The 27,448-nt window shown below is 49.0% G+C and overlaps 1 protein-coding gene across 2 annotated transcripts; it reads right to left on the bottom strand.

Annotated features, from left to right (window-relative positions):
* Positions 1-76: 76 nt before the first annotated feature.
* LOC128399557 (C-Jun-amino-terminal kinase-interacting protein 4-like) lies at positions 77-24,334 on the bottom strand. Of its 2 annotated transcripts, none has more exons than XM_053361133.1 (27): positions 23,802-24,334; positions 22,010-22,130; positions 19,176-19,246; positions 18,985-19,073; positions 17,795-17,882; positions 17,520-17,628; positions 16,886-16,973; positions 16,249-16,355; positions 15,981-16,032; positions 15,245-15,397; positions 13,532-13,580; positions 13,200-13,333; positions 11,895-11,948; positions 11,102-11,269; positions 9,929-10,046; positions 9,193-9,276; positions 8,370-8,423; positions 6,750-6,900; positions 5,653-5,803; positions 4,700-4,780; positions 4,226-4,293; positions 3,987-4,135; positions 2,908-3,079; positions 2,030-2,140; positions 1,782-1,901; positions 1,350-1,466; positions 77-1,215 (listed from the first exon to the last, which is right to left on the bottom strand). In XM_053361133.1, exons 1-27 carry the CDS (start codon positions 24,099-24,101, stop codon positions 1,115-1,117), a joined length of 3,060 nt encoding a protein of 1,019 aa, XP_053217108.1. In that variant the 5' UTR covers positions 24,102-24,334; the 3' UTR covers positions 77-1,114. The 2 variants fall into 2 exon arrangements, with proteins under 2 accessions (XP_053217108.1, XP_053217109.1); XM_053361134.1 differs by having other exon boundaries at positions 13,200-13,330.
* Between the last annotated feature and the right edge of the window lie 3,114 nt (positions 24,335-27,448).

Below are 27,448 nucleotides of genomic sequence, written 5' to 3'. Positions count from 1 at the left end.
GGGAGAAGCCAACAATAAATCCAGTTCGTGTGCAAACAAGAGGATGACCTGATGACAATGACGATGATGATAGTAATAATAATAATTAAAGCTTTATTAGAAACCAACCCACAGAAATAGACCCTGAGAGGCCGCCAGAGACCCTCACCCTTGGGTGAGACAGACAAACAAGGAACAGCAACCCTGAGAAACTTAACAGTGAGTTGTGTGTCCTGGCCGGCCCTAGCATCACTCCAAAACTGCAGCCAGGATCTGGTCAGCTCAATAGCACCGGGAACCAATTCAATCAATATTCTGCTTCCAGATCAAAGGCAGCACAGCAGGGAGAGGGCTCCCCCTTCAGGCCTCTCTGAGTAGTGCTGCCTCACAGCCTTCAACAAATCCATGCCTGTAGTTCAAGATTTTCCATGTCATCTCCTCATGTCTCAACCCGTAGAATCAAAAGTGCATCAAAGAATCATACGTGAAAGGAGGACGGGATGGTGGTGGTGGTTGTAGCTCCAATGCGCTTGGATGCTGCTCCTTTTCCAGATAAACCTAGGAGTCCTGGTTCTTGGCCTTGTGTGCTCTAACTCACCAGATCTGCTTCCTTCATTCCCAACTGGAACAGAGGCTTCTTCCCTTCTACATGACCCAGATAGCTGCATTCTGGCTCCCAACCATCTAGCCGCTAAGAGGGAAGTTGCTGGTGCTGTATAACCCAGGGAGGCATGAACATAGCCGGATTCGACAGGGGTGTAGTCCGTATCAGAGCAGGTCGACTTAGTGCAAAGCAGCACAGTGCTCCAGTTCCTTAGCAGTGGAAGTGCTTATTTAGAAAGGGGTTGGGGGTAAGGAACCACCCGTTGCAGATCCCCTCACCGTGCAGATTCACAAAAAACAGATCCTGGCATCCAGATGGCTTCTGCTACAATCCTCGGCCTGAGAACATTGCAAAAAGTCATTGCCCCAACCCTCAGACACCAGAGGGTTAAACACGTGAGGAAAGAGGGCAGGAGAGAGAGATGGGAAGCCCACAACCACCAGCGTCTTATCTGTCCACAGTGCAATTCCCTCCTAGGCTGGAGCTGTGCCACACCACCCTGAAGTAGTGACTGTGCCCATCACCAGAGCCTCAGGCCTGCACCTGCCAGACAATGAGGTGGCTTCGCTCGGCTCGGCGTAAGCGTGGGTTCGGGAGGAGCAGGTCGCCGTAGCGGTCATCAGTGTCATCGCCTGGGTAAGGAGGAAAAAAACAGAGGGCCAAAAGGAGTCAAGAAGACATTGTACCTGGTGCTGGGATAATGGGGCTGGATGCCTATATCCCGTACCCACGTCATTCCCTCACACCTGTAAAGTAAGATGCTTACCTATCCGGAAGTTGATATACCCCTCCCCTCCACTTAGCACCAAGCTGCAAGGTTTGCTTGGTGCCTCTTGGCCGTGCGATTCCGTGGTGCTCTCAGAAGAGGATGGGTTCATACACCCTAAAGTAAGCAAAGAACAGACAGAACTGAAGTTTGCATTTATATATCCACCATTCTCCTCTTGTGGACAGCGATAGACTGGCTACAGTGATCCTTGCTCCAGTAACATCCCATTTGGACTACTGTAAGTTCCTCGGGGCGAGGACCTGTCCTCTAGTACTCTATTAACTGCACATCTTTGGCATTATCTAAAGAATGGTAGCAGCAGCAGCAGCAGCAGCTTTGGATTCCATGCTCTTAAGTTCTTTTAAGCCACTGAATTCTATTTCCCCCAAAGAACCAAGGAATGGGCATCGATTCCTCCGTGCTGGTTACCTGGGACTGAGACAAAGAAGCGAACAGCATCGCGGTGCGCGTGGTAGCTGATCTGGGCTTGCTCCAGAGCACAGTAAGGGATGCCAGTGGGAGAAGACGTTTCTGAGCTCCCAGCAAATTCTATGAGAAATCGAGAGAGAAAATTAACATAAACAGCCACCAGGGAGCTCTGCTATGTATACACTTGCAGCTGCACTCGCTCTCCCTCTCCCTCTCCCTCTCTCTCTCTCACACACACAGGTGCTCACCTGAGATGAAGGGCAGGGAAATGATGGTGCCGCCAGAGGTGCCAACCCACACCCGTTTCCCAAAAGCGCCAAGTGCTGAGATGTTCATGGCTAAACTAAGACTGTTCGGCCCTGGAGAGTGAGGAGGAAAAAAAGGAGGAATTTTCCATTAAACAGGCAGGAGATTCCAAAACTAGGGTACCTGGATCCTAGTCATCTAGTCCAACCCTCTGCAATGGAGGCATCTCAACTAAAGCAGATGGCCATCTGATCTCCCATGAAGGAGAGCCCAGCTGCCCCATTTGGTGAGCCATTGAACTGCAAGTGGCAGCTTCACAGTGAGGCACCCCCGAAGCCCAGGGCTGGCCACTGGCTCCTCCCAGGCAGGAAGAAGCATGTGGGGCCTTCCTGTTCCAAGGTCTGCCTGCACTCTGGCCTGTTTCTGTATCCTTGGTTATTCTTTGACGCTGACTTCTGGCTTGGTTTTGTCACTTGCACACAACTACTGTGGTGGGAGTGCACTGGAACCGGAGTAAATGGTAAAACAGACACAGCCTTCCTCTTTGGTCCCCCTTGGGACTAATGGCTGGTTCCCAGCTCCTGACTCACCTCAGACTACTGTCCAGGACCCAGCCCAGATACTGATGCACAGGAGGAAGCAGCAGGATGCCCCTCTCAGGCCTGAGAGCCTTCTATTAAAAGCTTCCTGCCCTCATAAAACCCTCCTGTCCTGGACGTTCTCCCTGCAGTCTGCTTCTTTGCTCTCCTCTGCCAAGGCTTGTTTGTGGCTAATCCAACAGCTTTGCCTTGCCAACTCCTTCCCGGATGCTGCCGTGTCCCTGCATTCTGCTCAGAGTCCCACCCAAAGCCCCCAAGTCAGGGTGGCCGTTGACACTCACCAAGCATGCGGCTGACGTAGGGCCCCAGCTCCACTTCCTGCAGAGGCTGGCCAGTCTCGGCATGGAGGAGGCGCAGGGTGGACTCCAGGCGAACCGAGACCCAGATGCCGTTGCCGGCGGCTGCCATGTGCCGCACCTGGCTTTCAGGGTGTGAAGTCACCTCAAAGTACCTCTGGGGGGAGGAAGAGAAAGTGGGTTGCAACAGACAGCCTGGATTCAAGACCCCGACCCCAGACCCACATCCACAACATTTACATCTAGATTTTGGATCTCAACACTTCTCCAAGTTGTGCCAGCTAGCAGTTGTTCATCGGGATCTACCCATTTCAATAAAGGTAAAGGTAAAGGTACCACTGCCCGTACGGGCCAGTCGTGTCCGACTCTAGGGTTGTGCGCTCATCTCACTTAAGAGGCCGGGAGCCAGCGCTGTCCGCAGACACTTCCGGGTCACGTGGCCAGCGTGACGCAGCTGCTCTGGTGAGCCGGCACCAGCGCAGGACACGGACACGCCGTTTACCTTCCCGCTATAAAGCGGTACCTATTTATCTACTTGCACTTAGGGGTGCTTTCGAACTGCTAGGTGGGCAGGAGCTGGGACTGAAAGACGGGAGCTCACCCCGCTGTGGGGATTCAAACCACCGGCCATACGATCGGCAAGTCCTAGGCACTGAGGTTTTACCCACAGTGCCACCCGCGCCCATTTCAGTAGGAATGGCCAAAATTCCAGACTTTTGTAATGCATTGGTACTTTTGCCTGACAGGCTTGTTCCAATTAATTTCACAGTTTTATCTGTTTTATGTTTCAATTCTTTGCTCAGTTTCTTTTTTTCCACTTTGTAGAGTTTATATGCTTTTGCTTCTTGCATTTGTCCTAAAACCCAATAAAAACATTAATAAAAAAAGAGAGAGAACAGCCAAAATGAATTCACCGGCTAGTTTTTGTAGCAATACTGTTCTAACACTGATACACAGAATGATCCTGGCTATTTCGAACTACCGTTTTTACACCATAAAACCAGCCATGCAAGTCTCTGTGGGTTTCAGCCCCCGCCTCAACCTGCAATTAGGGGCACACTCACCTGGATGCGAGCAGTGCGAGGATCCAGCACATAGACTCTGTTCCCATATCCACACCACAACCGGTCAAGCACGGGGATGGCACAACGAATGGAGCGCCGTGGCCGCCCCAAGTCAAGCAGGCGTGGGGAGCGCAGGTCCCAGTTCCGGACTGAGGAAGACAGGGATTAGGTGAAACCGAGGAGCTGAGCTGTGGGGAAGGCAGGGCAGGGCAGGGAGGAATGAAAGGAGCAGGACATACCTGTGTCTCGGTGGAAAATGGCCAGAGATCCGTCCCCTAGAGCAGCTGCTACACGGCCCTGGGTGTGGCTGGGACAGAAACAGCAGAGTAAGGCCTCATCTGCACTGCACTGTATCATACCGCTTTAAACAGACACGGCTTCCCCCAGAGAATCTTGGGAAGTATAGCTTGTTGAGGAGTTGTTAGGAGACGGCCTATTCCCCTCACAGATCCTTCACAGTTCCCAGAGTGGTTGAACTGTCAGTCCCTCTTCCCAGGGAACTCTGGGAACTTTAGCTTCCTCTCAGCACCCTTAAGCTTAGGGGGGAAACTATGGCTGCTTACAGCGATGTGACATTGCTTTAGCGTAGATGGGGGCCTAAAACTAAGGAAAGTCGCAACAGCACCAGCATGGGAAGGCAGGCGACATCCACGAGGGGTAGGCAGTGGGGCTCCACAGCATTCAGAGAGAGTGATGGAAGTCCGCATACTCACACAATACAGTGGACGGCATCCTTCAGCTGCACTTTGCCCTGGCAGCGGCGCCAATCAGTCTTGGCGGAGTGAATATAGATGCTACGGGGGGGGGGGAGATGCAGTCAGCCTCCAAAAGTGACACCCCCTGAGCCCTCCTGATGACCAGCCCAACCCCCAGCACAGCTCCAGGCCTGCTCCCCCATCCCTCCCTTGAAAGACCTACAGTGGCTCCCAGTACGTTTCCGAGCACAATTCAAAGTGTTGGTGTTGACCTTTAAGGCCCTAAACGGCCTTGGTCCAGTATACCTAAGGAGCGTCTCCACCCCCATCATTCTGCCCAGACATTGAGGTCCAGCGTTGAGGGCCTTCTGGCGGTTCCCTCACTGCGAGAAGCAAAGCTACAGGGAACCAGGCAGAGGGCCTTCTTGGTAGTGGCGCCCGCCCTGTGGAACGCCCTCCCACCAGATGTCAAAGAGAACAACAACTACCTGACATTTAGAAAACATCTGAAGGCAGCCCTGTTCAGGGAAGTTTTTAAAGTGTGACATTTTGCTCTATTTTTAATCTTTGTTGGAAGCTGCCCAGAGTGGCTGGGGAAACACAGCCAGATGGGCAGGGTACAAATAAATTATTATTATTATTATTATTATTATTATTATTATTTGCTCTCATCAGCCACCAGCATTTCAGTTCCAACTGTTGCATCTCCTGAGGATGCTGGGCACCCTCAGTGTAAATAAACCTGGTGGAAGCCCATGGGATTGTCAAATATGGCAGCCGAAGCGATGGTGGCAGCAGCAGCAGCAGCAGCAGCAAAAGGGCAGGATGCTGTTCCTGGTGGTTGGAGTTGGTGGGAGCAGGAAGAGGCAGAGGTTGGCCAGAGAAGCTCAACAATGGCAATCCATTCAGGAACGGGGGTTTACCCCCACCTCCCATTTCTTCCCCCTTCAACCTTGCTGGGTGTCAATTACCAGCCCTCCTGGGTGCCAAACCACACGGTGGGCTCTGTGCCAACCGCCTCCATCTCCAGCACTTCATCCTCGCTGTCAGATCCGGGTGCCAGGGGGTCTTCGAGGATCTCTGGCTCTCGCTCGGGACTCTCACCACCAGGCACAGCGAGGCCTATGGAGGAAGAAAGGAGAAGGCAAAGTGGTCTTCCTCAGGGAGCACAGGGAGCTTAGGAATCCTACAAGGCAGGGCCGGGGAGAACCTTTTCGGCACAGAGAGGTGAAATCTTTATCTAGCTGTACATAGGCCTATCAACCTGCCAATCATCTGGAGTGATGATGAGGAGTCCTGCCCAGCTTTCAAAGTTGGCCTGTAGGATTGCGGGGAGATACTAACCAATAAAGCTGAACCAAGCAGGACTGAAGTCTCCACTCACCAGCTGTTGAGTGAGAGGTTGCTTAAACTCTGCTGCTTTATCTTGTGTATCCCTGGACCCTTTGGGGAACTGTTGGGTGCAGACAATATAGGATTGAGCCCTGCCCACACCCGTCAGCTGATGTCGCCCACCCATCGTAGTGATATCAGTTGATTGAGAGATGGGTGTGGTTTTGGAAAAATGGCACCATGAGCCAAATGGGATCTCCTGGAAGGACAAGTTTTGCCTGCCACCAGGCCAAAGTTTTCCCATCCATGCTATAAAATCTCAATGGACACACAACTTCAGTCCAAAATCTATGGTGCTTGCAATCTAAAATATATAAAGTTGGGAAAGTTTTGTGTACTTGAAGCTTGGCTACAGCTAGGATTAATAGGATGAAGTCAAGGGCCAAGTGGAAAAGGTGTGTTTTGAGATGCGATAGAAGGAAGAAAGAGAGGTGGCACCAGGTGCAAATCTCAAGGAGGGAGCTCCACATGTAGGAGCAGCAGGAGAGACAAGAGTCATTGCCAGGGCTGGGTTGTGAGGGTATCAGGAACCATGAAACAAGACAGCAATGAGGACCAAAAGGCAGAACCAAAGCACAGGACTAAAGAACAAGCCAATCGGCCTAAGAGCCTAAGTGTGCATGTGTGTGTATTAAGAGACAGTATAAAATGATAGCTTTTCCTTCCTTGCACTGACCAGGCACGCATGCGATGGAGAGGACGTGGACTCCAGGCAGCACGAAATGTTCCAGGAGCTGGTTTGGGTTCTGGGCATCAAATAGAGTCACTTCGCTTGCAGAGTGGGTCCCTGAGGCCACCCACAGCCGAGAGCAGTGATGAGAGGTGCCCTGGAAGAGAAAGAAGCAGAGGGATCAGCAAGACATTGTGGGCCTCAACCAGCCTCCCTCCCTTTTATGCTGCTGTGCGTGTGCGCGCGCACACGCACACAAAAACATGCCCTTGACAATCCCTAAACTTCTTTGTACCTATTTTGTCACTTCAGCTGACAAGCACACACATGCCTAGGCTTTCCAGGCAGCCAGGCAAGGACATTTACACAACCTGGGGAAGTGTGTCTCCTTCCTCCCCACTCCCCTCCCATCCTGTGTTCACGTTCTCCATGCACGGCAGCAGGTTAAGCATGTGGGTGGGCAAGGAATGTTTCTGGACTTAAATCTGAAGGGGCATCATAGAATGGCTGAGTTAAAAACCCCAAACTGCAACCACGGCTTTTTTGCCAATATATAAATTACAAAAACAGAACAAAACAAGCTGCTGAAGTGTCTTACAATGTTATGTGTGCGTGATTATAACAACAATGAAAACATGAAATAAATTGAAAGCAGCATCAGAACAAAAACACAATGCTGAGAAAAGGCAGAGGAAAAACCACAAACTTACTGAAGGGCATACACATCATTTCTCATGTGTTACCAGTGCTGGATATCTGTTCCAGTCACTACTTCTTTCTTGCTAATGGTTCCATGCCCCTCTAAATGCATTAATGCAATAATCCCAGCCCATTATCATCAACTTGCTGCCATAAAAATGTGCCTATTTAGTATATATTTAAGCTCCAATGATCACCGACTGTAATTCTTGAATGGCAATCTATATACTTGCCACTTAACACATCTGATGAAGTGGCCTCGAGTCCACAAAAGCTCATGTCATAATAAATTTGTTAGTCTTTAAAGTGCTAAAAGACTCTTGCTGCAGGAGACAAACATCTCTCTAAACTGAAAAAAGGTAAAAAGGTAAAGGACCTCCGACAGTTAAGTCCAGTTGCAGACGACTCTGGGGTTGCGGCGCTCATCTCGTTTTCAGGCCGAGGGAGCCAACGTCTGTCCGCAGACAGTTTTTCTGGGTCATGTGGCTAGCATAACTAAGCCACTTCTGGCACAATGGAGCACCGAAACCAGAGCAGTGCACGGTAATGCCGTGTAACTTCCCACCGGAGCTATTTATCTACTTGCACTGGTATGCTTTCGAACTGCTAGGTTGGCAGGAGCAGGGACTGAGCAACAGGAGCTCACCCTGTCGCAGGGTTTCGAACCACCGACCTTCTGATAGGTAAGCCCAAGAGGCTCAGTGGTTTAGACCACAGCGCCACTCGTGTCCTGCTCTCTGAACTGAAGGTGAGCCTAAATGAGCAGTTTTCACTCCACACACACCAAAACAACACACACACACACACACACACACACACACACACACACACACACAAACCTGAAAAGGGAAAGAGCTTAAGTGAGAATTCTTAAGCAAGAGTAAAACCAATAATGGTGATGATGGTGGTGATGATGATGATACTTACGGTTTCTGCTTCTTCTTGAGTCTCAGCGCCAACTGATGCTGCAGCACACCAGAGCTACAATGAGAGAGAGGCAGGCACGACATTGAGATCTGCTGACCCCTGGTAAAAGAAGTCGCTTTCCATACAAGAATGACACCCCACCCTTCCCAATTGCAGCCAGAAACCTTTGCCACAGGAACTGCAAATGTGCCACTTTAATAAGCCTTAAGCTTTTTCTGAGCCTGCCACTGTACTTGCCCACACAGGAACTGCCCAGAGTCTCTGCAGGGTTTGGTCTCCTTCCACTCACCCTTCAGAGGGACTGATAACTCAGCTGATGCCAATGCCACTGGATCACGTGAATCACTCCCAAAGCAGACATGCAGCTGAGTAGCCTGTCCTCAGAGGAGGCTGCCTGCTACCTCTCTGGATGAGTCCCTGCTCTGAACTCAGCCACTCTTACTCCTACACCTACACCTACACAAATTAACCCCCTTTTAGCACTTTACAGCAGGAAAACCACACCATTTTCCTAGAGTGGCCTCAGATTTCAATTCAGTGGTGCAGTGGTTAGAGTGCCACTGGGAGACCAGGGTTCAAATCCCCACTCAACCACATGAAATCCACTGGGTGACCTTGGGCCAGTCACTGTCCCTCAGCCATAAGCTACCTCGCAGGGTTGTTGTAAGGATAAAATAGGGGCAGGTGGAGAAGCATGTATGTCACCTTGAGCTTCTTGGAAGAAAGGTGGGATAGAAATGCAATAATAGTAATAATAATAACTCGGGCGGAGGGGAGAAACATCCCTAGCTATTCAGCATTTGGAAACACACTGCTTTGTTACCTTTGTATTGGGGTCCTTCTGGTCTAGCATCCGTAATTGTGCAAGCACAGGTACGTCGGCGGCCCCTGAAAGGGGGTCAGAGCCCTGCAGAGAAAAGGTGGCTGGATTTTAATGTGTGGACACTCGCTGCAAGAGTGGCCAGTTCAAAACTAAGGTCAGATCCCATGACTGGGATAGAACAAGGCAAATGTATAGTCTAAAGCACCACACTGTTGGGTGACTCAATAGGGCCGAATTCAGTGGACCCCATTTCCTAGATGGAATTTGTTTATTTGCTATATGCCAAAAACGGCTTCTAAGCAGTTCACAACTATGAAAATCAGTTTGTGAATCGAAATACCCAACCACAGATCCATTGGGGGTAGCAAAGCATCCTTAATAAAAAATGTACAATAAAAACAAATGAACAATCGAAAGCCTAACAATGAAAAAACAGTTCAAGCAATAACATCAGGAGTTCAGTTTTGGGACATGCTTGCCCAAACAGGTGTGTCTTCAGGAGCCGGCAGGATGCCAATGCCAATGCTGATGCTGATTGTTATTTATTAATTTTAGACCATCACTCCATTGTCAAATGCGGGGAATACTGTCTGGTATGATAAGACACACACACAATGCTACATCTACGTTTTTCCTGCCCTGGTTTGAAAAGACAGTACTTGAGGACCTAGAATGGGATTGGCATGGGATTTCCATAGGGTCAGGTACCTGGATGCATGAATGCTAGAATGCTCACCTGGAGCGCAGGCGGCTGGCTCCACCCATGGACCTGCGCCCGACCATGCTCCTGCCAGATGTGGGAGCGGATCTCACGGTACAGCTCTCTCCGCTTCTGCTGAGGGGAGGCGTCCGCTCTGCAGATATAAAAGCCAGATATAGTAGGGGGCAGCAGAGCGCTTCCAGTGACAACCCTGCGTCCAGTTGCAACCAGAGGAAATGCTCAGGTTTCTGTTGGATTTACTCAGATGGGCCTGCATGCAATTGTTGCCCAAAGTGGACTTTTGCTGGAGACCCTGAAGAGCTGCTGTTGGCCTCTGCTGTGCTAGATGGATCCAGTTAGCAGCCCGACCGTATATAAAGCCTCTTCTTTTTATGTAGAGTGAGCCCACAAGGCACACTCTGAAAGCAGAAGGCTCCGGGGTTCAAGCCAGGGCGTCACCCATTTAATAAAAGGGATCTAAGGTCTTGGGGTTGGGCAACATCTCTGCCCAAGACACTGGAGGGTTGTTGCCAGTAAGAGTAGACCGGGCATGGGAACCCGGTGGCCTTCCAGATGCTGCTGAACTACAACTCCCATCAGGCCCTGTATGTATGCCCAATGGCCAGGGGTGATGATTGCTGTAGTTTGGCAACATCTGGAGGGCCAAAGGGTTCCTCATGTGTTATGTACTAATCTTGGATCCTAGAGCAATAGGCAAGTAGGATCCTAGAATGCAACAACTGATTGGCTTGCAGGAAAAGACCAATCAGGCTCCAGGAGGAAGTTAATCAGCCTATTAGGCTGGTAGGATCATAGAATGCAACAACTGATTGGCCTGTAGGAAAAGACCAATCAGGCTCCAGGAGGGAAGCAGAATCAGCCAATCAGACGGGACTCATTGTGTAAATAATGTATATAAAAGCCTGAGGTTTTGGGGGGCAATTCAATCACTGTTTTACAACCTGCAATAAAGAGCATGAAATCACTACAGGACTCCGAGTATATTTCACCATGCCTGGAGGAGACAACACTGAGCTGGACGAACCAGTGGTCTAACCTGGCATCAGGGAGCTGCTGCCAGCCTGTGCTGGACTAGATGGATCCACTAGCAGCCCAACTCCATATAAAGGGAGCAGCAGGTCCCCAAGAGGTGCCGACGATGGGATTGCTCCTACCTCCCCCCTGCCAAGCAACTGCCACACAACTTACTCGTTCGGCGAGGTAGCTCGTGGGATGTATCTCAAGGCTGGAGACAGCTGGCCCCCATTCCTTCCCAATTCATTGCGGCCGCTGGGGCTGGACCGGGCCCTCCCGGGTGGCAGCGGGGACGCAGGAGCCCTCTCTGGGGAGTCCGAGGGGCTAAATAAGCGATCGAAACTGCAGGAGGAAAATACAATGCGTTCAGGGGAAATGAGGAGGGAATGGCAGGGGGCACAAATCAAAATTCGACAGAAAAAAGGGGGGTTTGCACCAAGAATGATGGAACTCTGATCTGTCGGAACCAGACTAAAAGGAGCCCACAGATTGTTTGCTTGCAGAGTTCTGTTTGACTTTGGTCCAAGGCAGAGCCATTGCTATGAATGGGAAGGAAGGTTCTCTCACAAGGACATAAGGAGAGCTCTGATGGATTAGGTCAGTGGCCCATCTAGTCCAGCATCCTGTTTTCACAATGGCCAACTGGATGTCTATGGGAAGCCTGCAAGCAGGAGTTAAGTGCAACAGCCATTCTCCCCATTAGTGATTCCCAGCAACTGCCTCTGACAGTGGAGACAGAACACAGCCATTATGCCCAGCATCTACTAACTAGCAGACTTCACTAGGCATTGCTCCCTTGCACGCTTTGAAACTTATCCATGCAGCCATAATGTCTTGCTAAGAGAGAAAGAAATTTCTCAGGATGCTAAGTTGTATGCCCAATATCAAATGTCAAAGCAGAGTATGTCAAGGTCAAGGCAGAGTATGCACAGCTGCAGCTTCGGGGCAGATCTTAGACGGCACCTACATTTTCCAGAAAGAGGATTTTTTCATCTGAACAGCTTGTTCCTCCCGCGAAGCCCTGAGAAGAGAGAAACAATTGCTTTAAGGCTGCCACCAATGCAGTGACTCCCTCCATTAGCCATTAGGTCAAGGCTGGAAAAAGGGGAAACAGGCAACCCAAACCATTTGCACGACTGGCTCCCTGATCCCCTGTTAATACTCAGGGCAGCCCTTCACATGCTACACCTAAGAGCCATTTGCCTCCTCTTGTCTGAGTGACAAACTTGTGTTTTGAGTCTATAATCCTCTGTTTAAATCTCACCTCTCCAGAGTGTATTTCTATAAGCCAATTCTCTCCTGGCTTCCATTCTGACCTGCTTCCCTCCCGCCCAGTTTGTACTATGGGAAAATAATTATTGGCTGGGCAGCCACAGAGTGATTGATTACCCTGAGCAGCTTCAAGGATTGGGATAAGGAACCTCTGGCCCTCTGAACACCGATGGATCACAGCTCCCATCATCTCTGAGCTTGGGGCTGATGGGAGCTGGAGTTCAACAACATATGGAGGGACACAGATTCCCCATTCCTGGTTCCTAGGGAATGGAATGAGCAGGTTGCCTGCAGTTTGCTGGTTTCTCCCAAGAGGGAAAAGACTCTGCTAGCAGTAGTGGGGTGGGACTTAATGGATAATATGGTGTCATTTGTGATGCTGCTGAGTCTCCTAATTCCCTGCCTCACAACACAAGCCTCCGTGACTCGTCCTTCTCACCTCCAGGGCTTTTTTTTAAAGCTGGAACTCACAGGAACTGAGTTCCGGCACCTCTCAGGTGGGTGCTATTGCCATTCTAAGAGAACAAGGCAGGCGTTCATGGTGAGTCTAGAAAAATAGCCACTGCTCACCTCCAACATTAAGGGGTGGGCATTAAGACCCCTCAGAAGTACTAATTCCCTTCCTTACTGCTGCACTGGCAGCAGGGAGAGAGTCCTCTCCCTTCTTCTCCAGTCCAAACTCCCTGGCACTTGGGGTGCTGTTTGGGAAGGATCGCCAGAAAGGAAGAGAAGCCTCTAGCTGCTCTGCTGCTAGAGCGAAGCAAGGAGGGTTGGGGGAGGGATTTCAACTTCCCATCATGCCCCTGGTGCCACATGGCAAGCTCCAACAAGGCTCACAGTTACTGAGCTGCTTTCAGACAATTCAAAAAGAAAACGGCTCAGCGGGAAAAACCCAACCTCACGTCAAGCTGAGGTAGAGGGCGGCTTGTCAAAGGTTATGGGGTCACAGACCCATCTGCCTCCCCCCCAGCCCCAAGCCGTAAACCTCGGCGCCACTGACCTTAGCAGCTCCGTGCGCCGAACAGCTTCCTGCAGCTCCATCAGCCTCTCCTTATAGAGGTTGCGCTCCATCACCACACGAGCCATCTCGGCCCGGGTGAAGCGCTGAGGCCGGGACAGGCCTCCTTCAGCCTGCTGAGGAAGAGGGCAGATTCTGCCTCAAACGCACACAAATGCCACTCCCAGAATCCTGACCCCCACCCCTGTCTAGTTACAGCCCTGTAGAAGACCCTTTCCGCACCCCCATCCCTCAGCCTTCAAGGGGAAGCTGGCCCCCTCCAGCCTGTCACAACATCCTTGTGGAGGGTGCTCGGCAGAAGGTGCTCTGGTTACCTCCCCGTCCTCACTAGAACGTCTCGATTCCTGAAACTCCTGCCGTATCCTGGAAAGAGAAAGACGAACGACTGAAATTTGGGCTCACTTGTTTATTTTTTAAAATAATTAATTGTAGGCCAGTGTCTCAGGGAGAGTGGATTCCATCTTCCCTTCTAATAAATGCTCACGTTGTTGGTCACACATAAGAACATAGGAAAAGCCTGCCGGTTCAGGCTAATGGCCCATCTGGTCCCATATCCTGTTCTCGCAGTGGCCAACCGGGTGGGAAGCTGAGCACAACAGCAATCTCCACACACACCCTGGCATTTTCCAGAAACTGGCATTCAGAAGTAGAGGCAGAGCACAGCCATTGTGGCTAGTGGTTGTTGATAGCCTTATCCTCTGACCAGCTCAATACACGCACAGCAGAACACACACACACGGGTTTCTTTTAATGCATGCCAAACAATGGTTAGGCTGCAGTAACCAACGCCTGATAGGTACACAATGATTTGTTAAGTAATTCCAATAAAGCCCTAGCACTTCTTGAGCTAAGCTGCACTTGTTCGGAGGAATAGGCTAGTGTAGAAAGATTCGGGTTTGTCTGAAGTGCTTAGGCAGAAAAACACAAATCCATAGACTACCTTTATTACACAGTGGTACCTTGGGTTAAGTACTTAATTCGTTCTGGAGGTCTGTTCTTAACCCGAAACTGTTCTTAACCTGAAGCACCACTTTAGCTAATGGGGCCTCCTGCTGCCACCGCGCTGCCGGAGCCAGATTTCTGCTCTCATCCTGAAGCAAAGTTCTTTACCTGAAGCACTACTTCTGGGTTAGTGGAGTCTGTAACCTGAAGCGTATGTAACCTGAAGCATATGTAACCCGAGGTACCACTGTAGTATTATTAATCATTATTAGCAGTAGCTATAGTTATTGTTGCTGTCAAATATGCTGCTCTTATTATTGTAGCTTACTGTAGCTACTTAACAGCAGTGTTTCTTCAGCTGTTTTTGAACTACAGTTCCCATCATCCCTGGACCTGCGAGCTAGAGATGGTGGGAGTTGTAGTCCAAAAAGAGCTTAAGACCCAAGTTTGGGAACTCACTGCTTCACAGCATCAAGATAAAGACACTACAATATAATCCTAAGAATACAAACAACACAGGCTGTTAAAGCATATAACACAACCTGCATGAAGAAAACCGGACAGTATCTTTCTACATTAGCTATGTATTGGCTTAGAGCATTTATAATACACCTTTTAGGATTTGGCTCTTATAAGGCAGCATGTAATAATTTCATTTAAATGATGCTCTTTGTCAGAGACCGTGAGTACGTGGCAATGTCCAGAGTTCTGGGTAGGATCAGGATCAAATCCCCACTCAGCCACAAAGCTTACTGGTTGAAATTGGACCATAAATTCTCTCTCTCTCTCTCTCTCTCTCTCTCTCTCTCTCACACACACACACACACACACACACGGTCTAACCTACCTCACAAGGTTGTTGTGAGGATAAGTGGGGGGGACAGGCATGTGACCTCTGAAGAAATGGCTAACTCAAAACACATTGGGATTTGTCTGCATTGCCTTGGTGACTTTGCCGGGGAGGAGTTGTTCCTGTGTACTACTAATTTTGAGGTGCCCCTCTCCTTTTGTTGCCAGCGCAGACAGCAGGTGGTGGAATCAAGATGGCTGCCAAACGCCAGGGAGGGCAATTTACAAGCCCTTACCTGATTAGTTCCAGCTCAGCCTCCTTCAGCTGGGCTTGGCAGCGGCTCAGGGCCCCCAGTGTTCCTTCACGCTCCGCCCGTAACGACTCGCGCTCTTCGGTGAGCTCCTCTACACGGGCGATAAGATGGCGGCGGGCTGTATCCAGAGCAGTCCTGGAGGTGGGACCATGAGGAACAGCAAGACTTCAGCCTGGGAGTGGCTGCGATGGCCCAGGAAGAGGTGGAGGGCCTGATCCAAGAGGGAAAGCAGGCGGGCCAGCGGAGAGAAGCAGGCTAGGCCTCGGCCCATTTCTCTGCCTACCAAGCACCCTTGACAAGGACCTTCCTTTCTAAGAAGCTCCAGCTCCCATCAAGATATAAAGACCCATAGACAGTTCAGGGCCAGGTAAATTGAAAGGTGGCTTTATCCCTTATACACCCAAGCAGGGTCACTACATTCTCCAGGACAGTTTCTCCCTCAACTTCCAAAGAGATCAGAAGCTGCCCCTATCTGTACTTTCTGGAACCAAATGAATGCATTTTTTCGTTTTCTTTTGGCAAGCTTTTCCAGATGGATGCCTTAGGTTTCAGAAACAATACAAAACCAACACCTACCTTGAGTTGTGGGGAGCATTTTTGTACTGTTTTTATAACTATTTTCAGCTGGTTTGTAAGGCGCCTTGGCACACACGTAAAAGGAGATTCATAAATAAAAAAAAACAAACAAACGTTATCGCTTTAGGCTGGTCGCTCTTACCGTGCCTCCTGTAGCTTAGTGTTTTCTGCCACCAGGGTTTCCAAGGCATCCCCTGAAAAGATGGTCAAGCATGGACACTGCTGAGCTACTAGGACACAGGTAGAAACCTTAACTCCCCACAGTCTGGGGAACTATGGGAGGCAGGTTTTCTGGATTAAAATTGGGGTGGGGGGGGAGCTAGGACTCCTGGGTTCTCTAGGAAAGGAACAAGGTCCCAGAAGGACAAGGAGGCAGAGAGGGGTGGGGGGGAGGTGGGAGTTTCACCTACCCTGCAAATCGGCACCGCCGTCCATATCGCTGAGGAGTTCAGGACTGAGGCCCGAGACCTCGGCGAAAAGGGACACCGTGTTGCGCTCGAGGGTGTTACTCAGGGGGCTGAGAGACAGACAGACAGACAAATAGACAGACAGGAGTACCCACCCACTCCTAACCTGGCAACAACACACACCCACATCTGACGTCACAGTAGACAGAAACCAGGGGTGGGGCTTTTTTCTCTAAGAAGACAATGAACACAGAAGTCCTCCTCAGCCTTGTTTGCCATCCTATGGCTGCGGTGCTTTCGAAACGGCAGTTTCAAAGGTGGGTGTGAGGAGAAAAAGAAGTTGGCTATCTGGCTGGGAAACTCAGGGATGTGTGGCCCTTCAAAGCCGTGAGCAGGATAACTAGAAGAGCTAACTCTCCCGAAATTAAAACACCTGTGGGGAAGCGGGGAGGGAATAGCTGGGAGAATGGAGGATTAGAGGACAGTGTGGGCATGCTGTGGTCAGAGGACACAGGAAGGAAGAGTCTAGCTGTTTCTTCACTCCAGTGAAGGAGCATCCATGTTCAAGCACAGACCACTCAGGCTCTGCCCACCTGCGCTTTCTGCTCAGAGGCTTAATAAGTAGACACATCCCTCTTACCTGCTTGGCTGCTTTTGCTCCAGTCCCAGTTCTGGAGTGGAGCTCAGGAGATCGTCCAAGTCCAAGCGCCGCTGCAGAGTGGGAGAGGCTGACAAGAGAAGAAGGTTTTTGGGGCGCAAACGCAAAGCACATTATTTTTTCTAGATTATTATCCCATGTTTGTTAACCTCTACACAGTCCTTTCCCTACTGAAAATAATCTAGAAAAACATTGCTCCTTTGGGCAAGGGCCTATCTGGCATTTTGTTGCCTGCATGCAGAGAAAATTCCTGTTGTTATAAGAATAAAGAGGGTCAGGCAGGTCTCTGCCCCACAAGAGCTTAAAATCTAAATGTTGGCAGTGGTGGAAACGACTGGCAGGGGTGTGGAAGAGGCACAGCTTACAAGGAACAGAAGCCCAGTAAAAATGCAAAATATATAGCACAACTCAAGAACCGGCACGCTACTAACTCATTAGGCTGCAGCAGAGAACCTGAGGCCCAGAGGCCAAATATGGCCCACCAGTCCTCTTCACTTGGCCCTCAGGGCTTTCCCTTGGCCACACCCACACCCCCTCACTGCCCCCCCATACCCTCCTCAAGTTATTTTCCCTGGCTTAGCTGCACCAAGATGAAACAGAGGCTCCCCCTTCATACCATCCTGTTCCGGTTGCACCATTTCTTGTGCCAAGGGGAAATTGTTTCTTTCTGTGTCCCTCTGCGGAGCCTTCTCCGTGCTGGGAAGCTCTTGAAACTCTGCAGGCTTCTGAAGAGACGGGTGGTGGTGGGGAGAACATAAAAGGCCATTCATTCCTGACTCCTCTTAATGCCTCTGCTCCCCCCCTCCAGCCTCCCTGTCCACCACTGCTGCTGTTTGCCAAGGGCCAAGGAACAGTTCAGGGGCTTGAGCCCCACAACACCAAGCCACTTACCCCTGGGGAATGAGGCAATTCAGGAGACCCAGGGTCCGAGGTGCTTGGGAGGAACTTTGGGGGTGCCTGGATTGGTGGGGGCTTCAACCTGAGCAGGGGGAGGAGGGAGAGAAAAATATCTATTTTTAGTTCCTTGTTAATGTACATGGCTAGCTGATCAGCTGCCCTGGAAAAGACATGCCTGTAACCTCCTGCATCTTGCCTTCGACCCCTTCAACGTCTCCTTCTCTCAAAAGGGTTCTTACTCACCTTTCTTCCCTGCCTCAACATGCTATAAAGCCCTCAACGTGGCTGCCAAAGCCAATCACCAACATTACATTACAGAGAAATTAAAAAGAAATCACTACAAAAAATGTCGGAAGATAGCCAGTAGAGTTCCATTGTTCTCAAAAGCTTGAAACGTGGGAATCTCGGAAGCTGCCTTGCAGAGCCAGAGCAGTCCATTGGTCCTTGCTTAGAAGTGCCTGCACTGACTGGCAGCAGCTCTCAGACAGGACTCTTCTTCCCTGGCGCACCTAAAAATGCCGGGAACGGAACCCAGTACCTCCTGAATCAAAAACGTGTGTTCCACCAAGGCCTATGGCTAACATTCAAAAAGTATCATGTGGTACTATATTTGAGTCAGGCATTTCTGAGGAGTGAAGGAACGGGGGCACCACCACTAAAAAGGCCCTCTTCTTCCAAGAAACCCTGAAGACAATTGGAGAAAGGTTTCATGTTTCCTTGCCTGTGGCCCCACACCCCACCCCATTTCCACCAGTTTTGCCTTGGAGCAGCTTGTCCTTGTCAACCTTTCTTCGCCTTGGGGCAGGGGGAGATTAGATTTGAACCTAGCGCCACCCCAACTAACTATTCTGTCACACGCAGCCCTTGGTGGATTGCGGGCCGGAGTCCCATCCATTCCTGCCTTAATCCAGAAGTGGTACTTGCAGTAGGCCCGGCTGTTGCTAGGTAACCAAAAATGACTTCTACCTTTCCTCTTGAAATGAGTGAAAACAGTTTGTGGTTTGACAGCTGCTGTGGTAAGGAACAGAAGAAGCTGGAGAGCACAGCAACTGGCCATACAGCACTCTCCACAACCTCAGCAGCTTGGGCAAAAATATCATTATTGGTGGCACTGTGCCCCTAAGTGAACCCCTGACACACACAAACCCCGCTGCCACCCCACAGGCCGGCATCCTCTTCCAAACCTTTTCGTTTCTGTAGTCAGAGATCCAGCTTGACTTGTAGCAGCCAACGCCACCCTCTGCGATTTCAATTCCTTGTAGTTTTGCACAATCTGTAAAAGGCAGAAGACAAAATGAGATTGTGGCCCAGCTTGGCTTAAGAGTGGAGAAAAGAAAAGAGCAAACGAGGGAAGGCAGCTGCAGGCTGACGGTACCTTTGTGTGGCTCTGGCTGAGAGTTGAAAGCTCCTTTAGGAGTGAAGATTTTTGTTCTTCCAGACCCGCCACTGTGAAGAGAGAGCAGGGGGGCAGGGAGGCATGGTGGTGTGATTTTGATGTACATACAAGAAACCTAAACCAGCTTTACATTAGTCTTAAGGGCATTTTCAAAATGGTGCTAAAAATGCATCTTGTGCGCTATTTGTGTTGTGTACAGCGAAAGCAGGAAAGAGAGCAGGCAGGGCCGGCTCAAGACATTTTGCTGCCTGAGGCGAAGGACAAGATGGCGTCCCCCTCCCAAATCCATGTACTGCAGCCAACTGGACTGGCAGTAGAATCAATAACAGACATGGGGCCCCAGGAAACTCCATGTGGCAACAGAAGGGAATGGCTGGAGGCTCAAGAGGAATAACCACAGGCTGCTCCTGAGCATCTATAGCCCAAGGCAGTTTCTTCATTCTGCCTAATGAAAGGGCCAGAAAAATCCATCTTTAAATAAAGACAAATTTGCATTGAGCAGATTCTACTCAATGCAAGCTTTACAGTGGCAAAATAGGCCAAATGAATAATAATAAGAAAAGATTCAAGCCTCATGGGTAGGAATATCCTAATGTCTTAGATTCACACAAAGAACACTGAAGCTGCAATCTGATACTTACCAGAAAATAAGTCCCAATAAATGCAATGTTACCCACATTTTCATTTTGTGAGGGTATGGAGAATTTTGTTAGAGACACTTTGATGGGGTATACAATTCTTTTTTTCTTTTTTAAAAGGATGAGGGGGAAATAATCCTGCCTGGATGCAAAAAATGTCATTATGTGTATTGGGCTGGGACCTTTTTAACAGCACTGAGCATAACTTTTTTATGACGACTTGTGAATAGGTGGGCATAATTAAGCTAAAAGAGAAGCAGCCCTGATAAAGGGGATGCTGGTGGTTGTGGAATGGATCACTGGCAAGGGATATTAAATTAGCTCTTCAGAGCTAGTGGTAACAGTCAGCCCTGGGTGGTATGTGGTCAGGGTCTAAGAGCATCATTAAATATAACCCAGTCTAGATAATAGCAGGTCACAGAATTAGGTTGCAGACTCTGCAAAGCAGCTGAGAGCTGCTGGTTGGAGGGCAAAATCCAACATGAGGTAATTATAACTAAGACCCTTTGAAAGAAATAGAACAGTGTAACCTTATGGGTGTTAGCATGGCAATAGGCCCTGTGATGCTGAGTAGAGAAGATGTGGAGAAGGAATTTAACCTTTTCCTCGCCTGCTGAAGTGCTGAGAAAAATCTCTCTTTTGAAGCTGGTATTTGCAAGGGGAGGAAGTCCTCTGTTTGTGTCAATGAGAAATTCCCCTGCCTCCCACCACCAGCAAATCTCAGCTTCAGAACAGGAAATTCCCTTCCCTTCAGTGGTTCTAAAGAAAGGGTTTGTTATGTACTGAGTTGAATAGGATCCAAACTGCAGCAGTCTGATTGGTCCTAGAACAATAGGATCCAAAAGGCAGCAGTCTGATTGGTCCTAGAGCAATAGGATTCAGAATGCAGCAGTCTGATTGGTCCTAGAACAATGCAGCAGTATGATTGGTTGGCAGGAACTACCCAATCATGCTCCAGATAGAAGTGAATCCACAACCTGATTGGCTTACAGTAGAATTCCGGAATTAGCCAATCATGTGCAGCCCATTGTGTAAATAATGTATATAAAGCAGATACTTTGAGGGGACTTTCATTCATTCCTCCTCACCACTATGAGCTGATTAAAGAGCGTGAAATCACTTTGCGACTCTGAGTATATTTCAGGGTTACATTCGCTCTCCAAATCTTATCAGACTCCATGAATTATGAGATTATTGAAACTGACATAATTTGCCAGTTTATAAAATTAGAGTCAAAGATGCACCTAAAGTCACATATAATTTTGTCTCAGCTTTTGCTAAAGCACCTACAAGCCCTGATCCCGTATGTGTTTACTTGGACTCAAGCCCCACTAACCTCAATGGGATTTATTCCCAAGTAACTGTGTGCAGGACTGCAGCCTAAGACACTCAGATATTGACAGGTACTATCCCTACCTGTGAATTTGTCTAATTCCTTTTTTTTTTAACCACCTAGGCTGGTGGCTACAGCCTCATTTGGTGGCAGGGAGTTCCATGATTTAATTATGCATTGTGTGAAATAGTATTTCCTTCTGTCTACCCTACATCTGCTGCCCAGCGGTTTATGAGGAGCATTGCCAATCCTAATGTTATGGGAGTGGAAAAACTATAACACCTCCCTCTCTTTTCTCTGCTTCTTGCATAATTTTATAATCCTCCATCATGTCCCACATTGTATTCCCCCCCCCACACACACACCTGAAACTAAAGAGAGCCAGACATATATGTGTGTGTGCACACATAAACATATACTGGAAACAATTGCAATTGTGACCAACAGTTGCCCCATTTTGCAAAGAGCCCAAAAGATATATGATGAGGTTGTTCTGCTCCCCGCTGCCTTACACCCCAATCTCAGCAAACTCGATAGACCAGCTTAGCCAGAACTTCCAAAAAGGAGAGTGGGAAAAAGATGGGAGGGTGCAGGATAGGGCATGCCTGTCAGTGGGAGGGGCATGGGTGGGCGGGGAAGCCATCCCATCTGCGGGAAGATGGAGAAACAGAATTCCAAGGCCACACTTTGTCTGGCCTGGTTAACTGGCTTCCTCCTAGGCAGAGAGATAATTTCTTAGAGTGTCCGTATCAAACGCAGGTTCTTCAAACAATCTGCAGGGGAGAAGATTCAGCACTTTTGATTTTAAAGGCATAGGATGCGAAGGAACCCGCCCCTCTCACCCTGGTCTGCGTAGCTGCGTGCTTTCCCTTCCAGGGCACGGCTCTGGCCCTCCAGCCGGCTCACAGCCGCTGCATGCGCCTTGCGCTCCTGCTCCATCGCGTCCTCCAGCTCCATAAACCTCTGCAGGAAGAGAACCCCGAGAGTCCAGGAGATCCCAACATCCTCTCCCACCCAGTCCCAGTCCTTTCTCCCAAACCCATGGAGGGCTGCATACAAGAATCCCAGGAACTGTAGTTTACCCCTTACAGAGCTGCAATTCCCAGCACCCTTAAGAAAGCAGAGTTCCCATTATTCTTTATTGCGGGGTTTGCTTTGACTGTGTGGTGTGTATATACAGCCTTGGGTCTCTTTCATCGCTCCTCGGCAGCTTCATCGGCCCTGCGCTACCCACTCTAAGTCTCAACATGGTAAAATGGGCAGTCGAGATCATAGGATCATAGAATTGTAGCGTGGGGAGGGACCCTAAGAATCATCAGATCCCTGCAATGCACCCATACCTTACACTCGGAATGAAATAGACGGAAGGCACAAGGATCATTTTCCTTATCAAGAAAGCTTGCAAACTGGTAATACTTTGACACTTTGCAGAGGCTAAATGGAAAGGTGGTGGTAATGTACAATCTTAACTGATGCACAAAGGATGAATAATTTCCTCCTGTTCCTTCTCTATTAGAGCATGAAAGCTCAGGGGCATCCCCTGAAACTGACAGGCCACAGGCTTAAGAAGAAGCAAAATGAGTACTTCCTGATAGCAACTATAACCAGCCCATGGAATGCCTTGCCACAAGATACTGCAGTGGCAGCTCACATAAACAATGGTAAATATATATATAGGATGGGGCCCATTGGTACCTACTGCCCCTGATACACAGAAGAACACTTTCAGTTTCATAATACAATTGCCCTTCCATTAGCGGATGCCGGGGATTAGAAACCGGGGACAGAAACTGCCATCCTCCCCTGCTTGCAACTTGAGCCTAGATTATTACTTTCTATTTCTGTTGACTGGATGTTTCTTGGTTCCATATAACACCAAGACCTCTAGAGAAAAGTACATTCACAAGAGTGGCACCACACAGAGAGAAAATCCCTCTCCGTTGCTACTAGTTCTGTAGCAAAAGTGCTGTCTGCTAAAAAGCACCAGCCTGGTCAAGTACGATATTGGAGAAACTAATACCAGATTTGCCAAGCGTGAGAAGGGAGGGAATATGACCCCCGCCTTCACTCACCGTGTTTTGGCTCAGATTGGTGTGCCAGCCAAATCTGGTAGTTGCCAACCAGTGTTGTAAAACCTTTGGCCCGAGACTGTCACCCATCTCTGACCTGCGCAACACACAGCCGAGACTAAGGCTGCATACACACCATATATTTAAAGCATCTCCCTCCCCCCCCACAAAGACTCCTGGGAACTGTAGTTTACCCACCACAGAGCTACAGCTCCCAGTATTCTTAACAAACTACAGTTCCCAGTGTTTGGGGGGGCCTGGAATGCGCATTAAATGTACAGTGGTACCTCGGGTTACATATGCTTCAGGTTACAGACTCCGCTAACCCAGAAATAGTGCTTCAGTTTAAGAACTTTGCTTCAGGATGAGAACAGAAATCATGCTCCGGCGGCGCGGCAGCAGCAGGAGGCCGCATTAGCTAAAGTGGTGCTTCAGGTTAAGTACGAACCTCTGGAACGAATTAAGTACTTAAGCTGAGGTACCACTGTATAGGGTGTACACAGCCTAAACAAACATTTAAAAATAGTAGTCGTAGCAAAACAAGTAGAAAGAAAGCGATACCAACCTCTTCTGCCCTCTTGCGCCCAGATCGCTCCCGCTCATACTGCTCCAGAAGCCGCAGCCGGTCATCCCGCAAGCGTTCCAGCGCCTGGTCCCGCTCTCGCACTTGCCCACAAGCCCCTTGCAGCGACTCCAGGACAGAAACCAGTTGCGGCAGGAGTCCTGAAACTGCACCGGGCCCATGGGCCCCTACAAGCCGCTCCAGTTCCCCATACAATCCGCCGGCCATCGCAGACACTAGCTCCTCATAAGGAGCAGGGTTGGGGTCTCCATCTCCTCCAAATATCTCCTCAGGGTCATCCATCGTAACCTGCTCTAGCCACTGCCCTCTCCAGCCTCCAGACACCCCAGGGGTTTCCTGGCTCCTTGATCCTCCTCCTCCTCTAACCCACCAGATCCCACCTTATTAAGCACAAAATCTCTTGCCCCACTTCGGCTCCCTGATCGCAGAACCCAGGAGTCCAGCCACTGTTCTACTGGTACTACTCAGCGCTCTCTCTGATCAACCAGGACCCCTGATTCTTCCTGTCCCTGAATTCTCTGCACAGGATTATCTACCCCCCCCCCAAATCTATCCACCCTACCTCCAGCCAGTTACACCCTAACTCCCTTCCCAGTCCCTTCCGGCACCAGGCACATGCACGCATATACAACCCCCTTGCTATAGCCACTAGGCAGCACTCCCCTTACACCCTGTCTCAATATGCCCATTTCCCTCTGCCAGGAGTTTGACTTCCAGGCTCTGTGCTCTAACCACTAGGATCCACACTGCCTAAAAACCCAGGAGTCCTGCTTTTCCCTCCCACCCCCCGTACCGAGGGATCGAGAGGGGGGGAATCTCTCGATTCCTGCCGCGAGTTTTGGGCTCCCCTTCCTTACGCCTCCCCACCCCGCGCACAGGGAACCTCGAATCCTCCGCCCGGCGCCGTCGACAGCTGCGATCCTAACTTCATGTCACTTTCCAAGAGGGAAGAGAGGCGGAGCCAGAAGCCCGTAAGGAGACCAATGGGAACGCGGCTTTCGTGAGGGAAGCCCCGCGGGCGGCCAATAGCGCGACGAGACAGGCTCCGATGGCCAATGGCGCGCGGGGGGTGGGAGTCTTCCTGCAAAAGGGCCGGCAGGAGACGCGAGGGGGGGCAATGAAGAAGCAACAGCAGCCGAGGGAGAAGAAGTATTAACTTTCTGCACTCACGTGACACCGGGTCATATGACATGTTAAAGCTGGTTGGGCTTTTTAACTGCCTGTAGTTAAATAGATGCACGTTTCGCGTCTGAGGTTGAGGTTGATGGATTTTCTCAGCGCACTTTGGATTATTTGATCAGTTTTCAGTTCAGCTTCCCTTCAGAGTCACTTGTTGCTGAAGCAGCAGATCAACCCCAAGGATGGCAGGATCCACAAGATCCTGGTGTAGATCTTTTATTTCTCCCCTTGTTCTTGATGCAGATGTTCTCATCCCCTCTTCCCTGGCGGGCAGTGGGGTGCCGTTTTGTGGTTTGCCTCAGGGGCCAAAATGCCTAATCAACCCTACCTTGAAAAGTTTCACCCTCCTGCCATAGGAACCAACTCCTAGGGGCCGAGGGATCTTCGCCTCCCCCCATAAAATATTGTGAGGGGCTGCTCCCCCCCCGCAAAGTTGCCATTCAAATGACGTGTGTGCACTGTATCATGTGATCAGTTATTGAGGGGGCTTAGCTGGGCCTCCCCAATACTTTATTCAAATTGGAACCCTTGCCTCCTGCTACTCTGGAGGGTGTTCCCCCCCCCCCACACTTCACCCCGTCCACTGTACCAGCCTGCCTGAAGACAGTTTTTAATGTACTTGTTGCTGTGTTGTTTCCTGAAAGGAAGTGGTTTTGTTTGTGTATCAACAGATTTATCTTTCTGGTACTGACTCAGACCTTCGGAACTTGGTTTCACAGAGATACCTGGTTTGCCTTTATGGAAAGCAGAATGCTGGGCTAAATGAATATTCTGGCTGTTCCTGTCCTGCTCCTATATGAACCTGCCTGACCTTAAAAATGGGCTGCTCTCTGTCCTATCTGTGTGTAACATCTGGTGGGCAGATACAAGAGTCAGCGCCGCCTTTGTGGAGGTGCTGGGGTCCAAAGGGGCTTCCTCCCAGGGTTACAGCTTCACCCACTGCATATGCTGTTAGTTGCTGGGTGTTTTAGAACTCTTGTCTTTGATGTTTTTAAAGTGCTAATATAATTATTCATGTTACTCATTTCAGCACCTGCTGAAAACATTTTGTTTAGGTAAGCCTATCCAGCAATACAGAATGTAAACATATGTTTTAATCTGGTTTTTAGCTTATTGTTGATTTTAATTATTTTTGAATGCTTTAAATATTTTCAGCTTTTTTTTACTCATTGTTTCTGTGTTTTTGCAAAAAATAATAATAAACCAATAATAATCATTTTAATTTTGCTTTTTATCTTGTATTATTTATACTGTATTTTTATTGGGATTTTAACGGATTTTATATCTACTGCTCTTTGTACTTTTAATGTTGCTATGATAATTGCTTTTTTCTGATGCTTTTTTTGATCTGTTTTATACTTGTTTCATGGTTCTCTCTTGAAGGCTGTCTTGAAAATCTAGATTAATAAAATTTCATTATTATTATTTTTTAGTGTAAATCCATGTTTGTACATTTTGTGCTTTCACAGAAAAGCGGGATATAAATAATGAATTGGAAGTAATTAAGCTACTGGCTGGTAATCAAACAGGCAGCTGTTCTTTAAAGGTTTTTCCCAGCCCTTAAAAAAAAACCAACTGTAGATGCCAAGGATTGATGCTGGGACTCGTCTGTAGGCAAATCATGTCCTCTGCCACTGAGCTAATATTACTAATGACTTAACTGTGAAAGTACTGTACAGCACAGCTCAATTGCCTCTGCTTGGCAGTGCGCTTGTTTCTCTCTCTCTCCTTCTAGAACGGGACTAGAGGTGCACATGTTTTTGGAAATTCTGACACAATATCTGAAAAACACCCCCCCCAAAAAAAACCCCTTCAAATTGAACTTTTTAGGAAACAGAAATATGTGTAGACATTATTTTTATTGTCGGTTCTAAACCTATGCATTGTCTAACTTAGCACATCAAATTGAACTGTTCAGCTCTGTTTAAAAATGTAAGTGCCTTAATTCAACCGAACATTTCAAAATTGGGACAGATGCAGCACCTTGCGGCTCCATCGCTAATGTACCAAACACACCTCGGTTTTTGCCAGTTGGGGGGAAAGGGGAAAGAAAGATAGTTTAAAACAGACTCAATCAGCATTGTAATAAACAAGAGGGTGTTCTTAGTATTTGAGCTTAGAGGATGGCTCTTGAAAAGGAATACAAGAACTGCTCTGGGTCCTTACTTTCTCATTTACAACAGTCTCCACAGTTAGCATTATCAGAAAATGTGGGAAGAAAACTTAACTCTTTCCTGTGAATTCATGATGACACTATACACTGGCTTCGTGTGTCTCAGGTTAAGCCGTAATGTATAGATTAGGGATGGTAGTGCATGCTGCTGAATTGCTCCTGCTGCACTCCTCCCTTTTGTCAAGCAGGGAGCAAGTGACCATAAGCCTTGGCTTAGCATAAAGGTAAAAAGGTAAAGGACCCCTGGACGGTTAAGTCCAGTCAAAGGCGACTGTGG

Source organism: Podarcis raffonei, chromosome 13 (assembly GCF_027172205.1).
Source record: "Podarcis raffonei isolate rPodRaf1 chromosome 13, rPodRaf1.pri, whole genome shotgun sequence".
Taxonomy (NCBI): domain Eukaryota; kingdom Metazoa; phylum Chordata; class Lepidosauria; order Squamata; family Lacertidae; genus Podarcis; species Podarcis raffonei.
The sequence above is the reverse complement of the archived record's forward strand: the minus strand, read 5'-3'. Positions and strand labels throughout refer to the sequence as shown.

Bases quoted from the DNA above. Each gene is read 5' to 3' on its own strand.
- LOC128399557 (XM_053361133.1), bottom strand. From the start codon at position 24,101: ATGGATGACCCTGAGGAGATATTTGGAGGAGATGGAGACCCCAACCCT. The intron at 15,398-15,980 runs GTAAGAGCGACC...TCCCACCTCCAG, and splicing joins ACTAAGCTACAGGAGGCACG to GACTGCTCTGGATACAGCCC. The intron at 1,216-1,349 runs GTAAGCATCTTA...CTCCTTACCCAG, and splicing joins GTATATCAACTTCCGGATAG to GCGATGACACTGATGACCGC.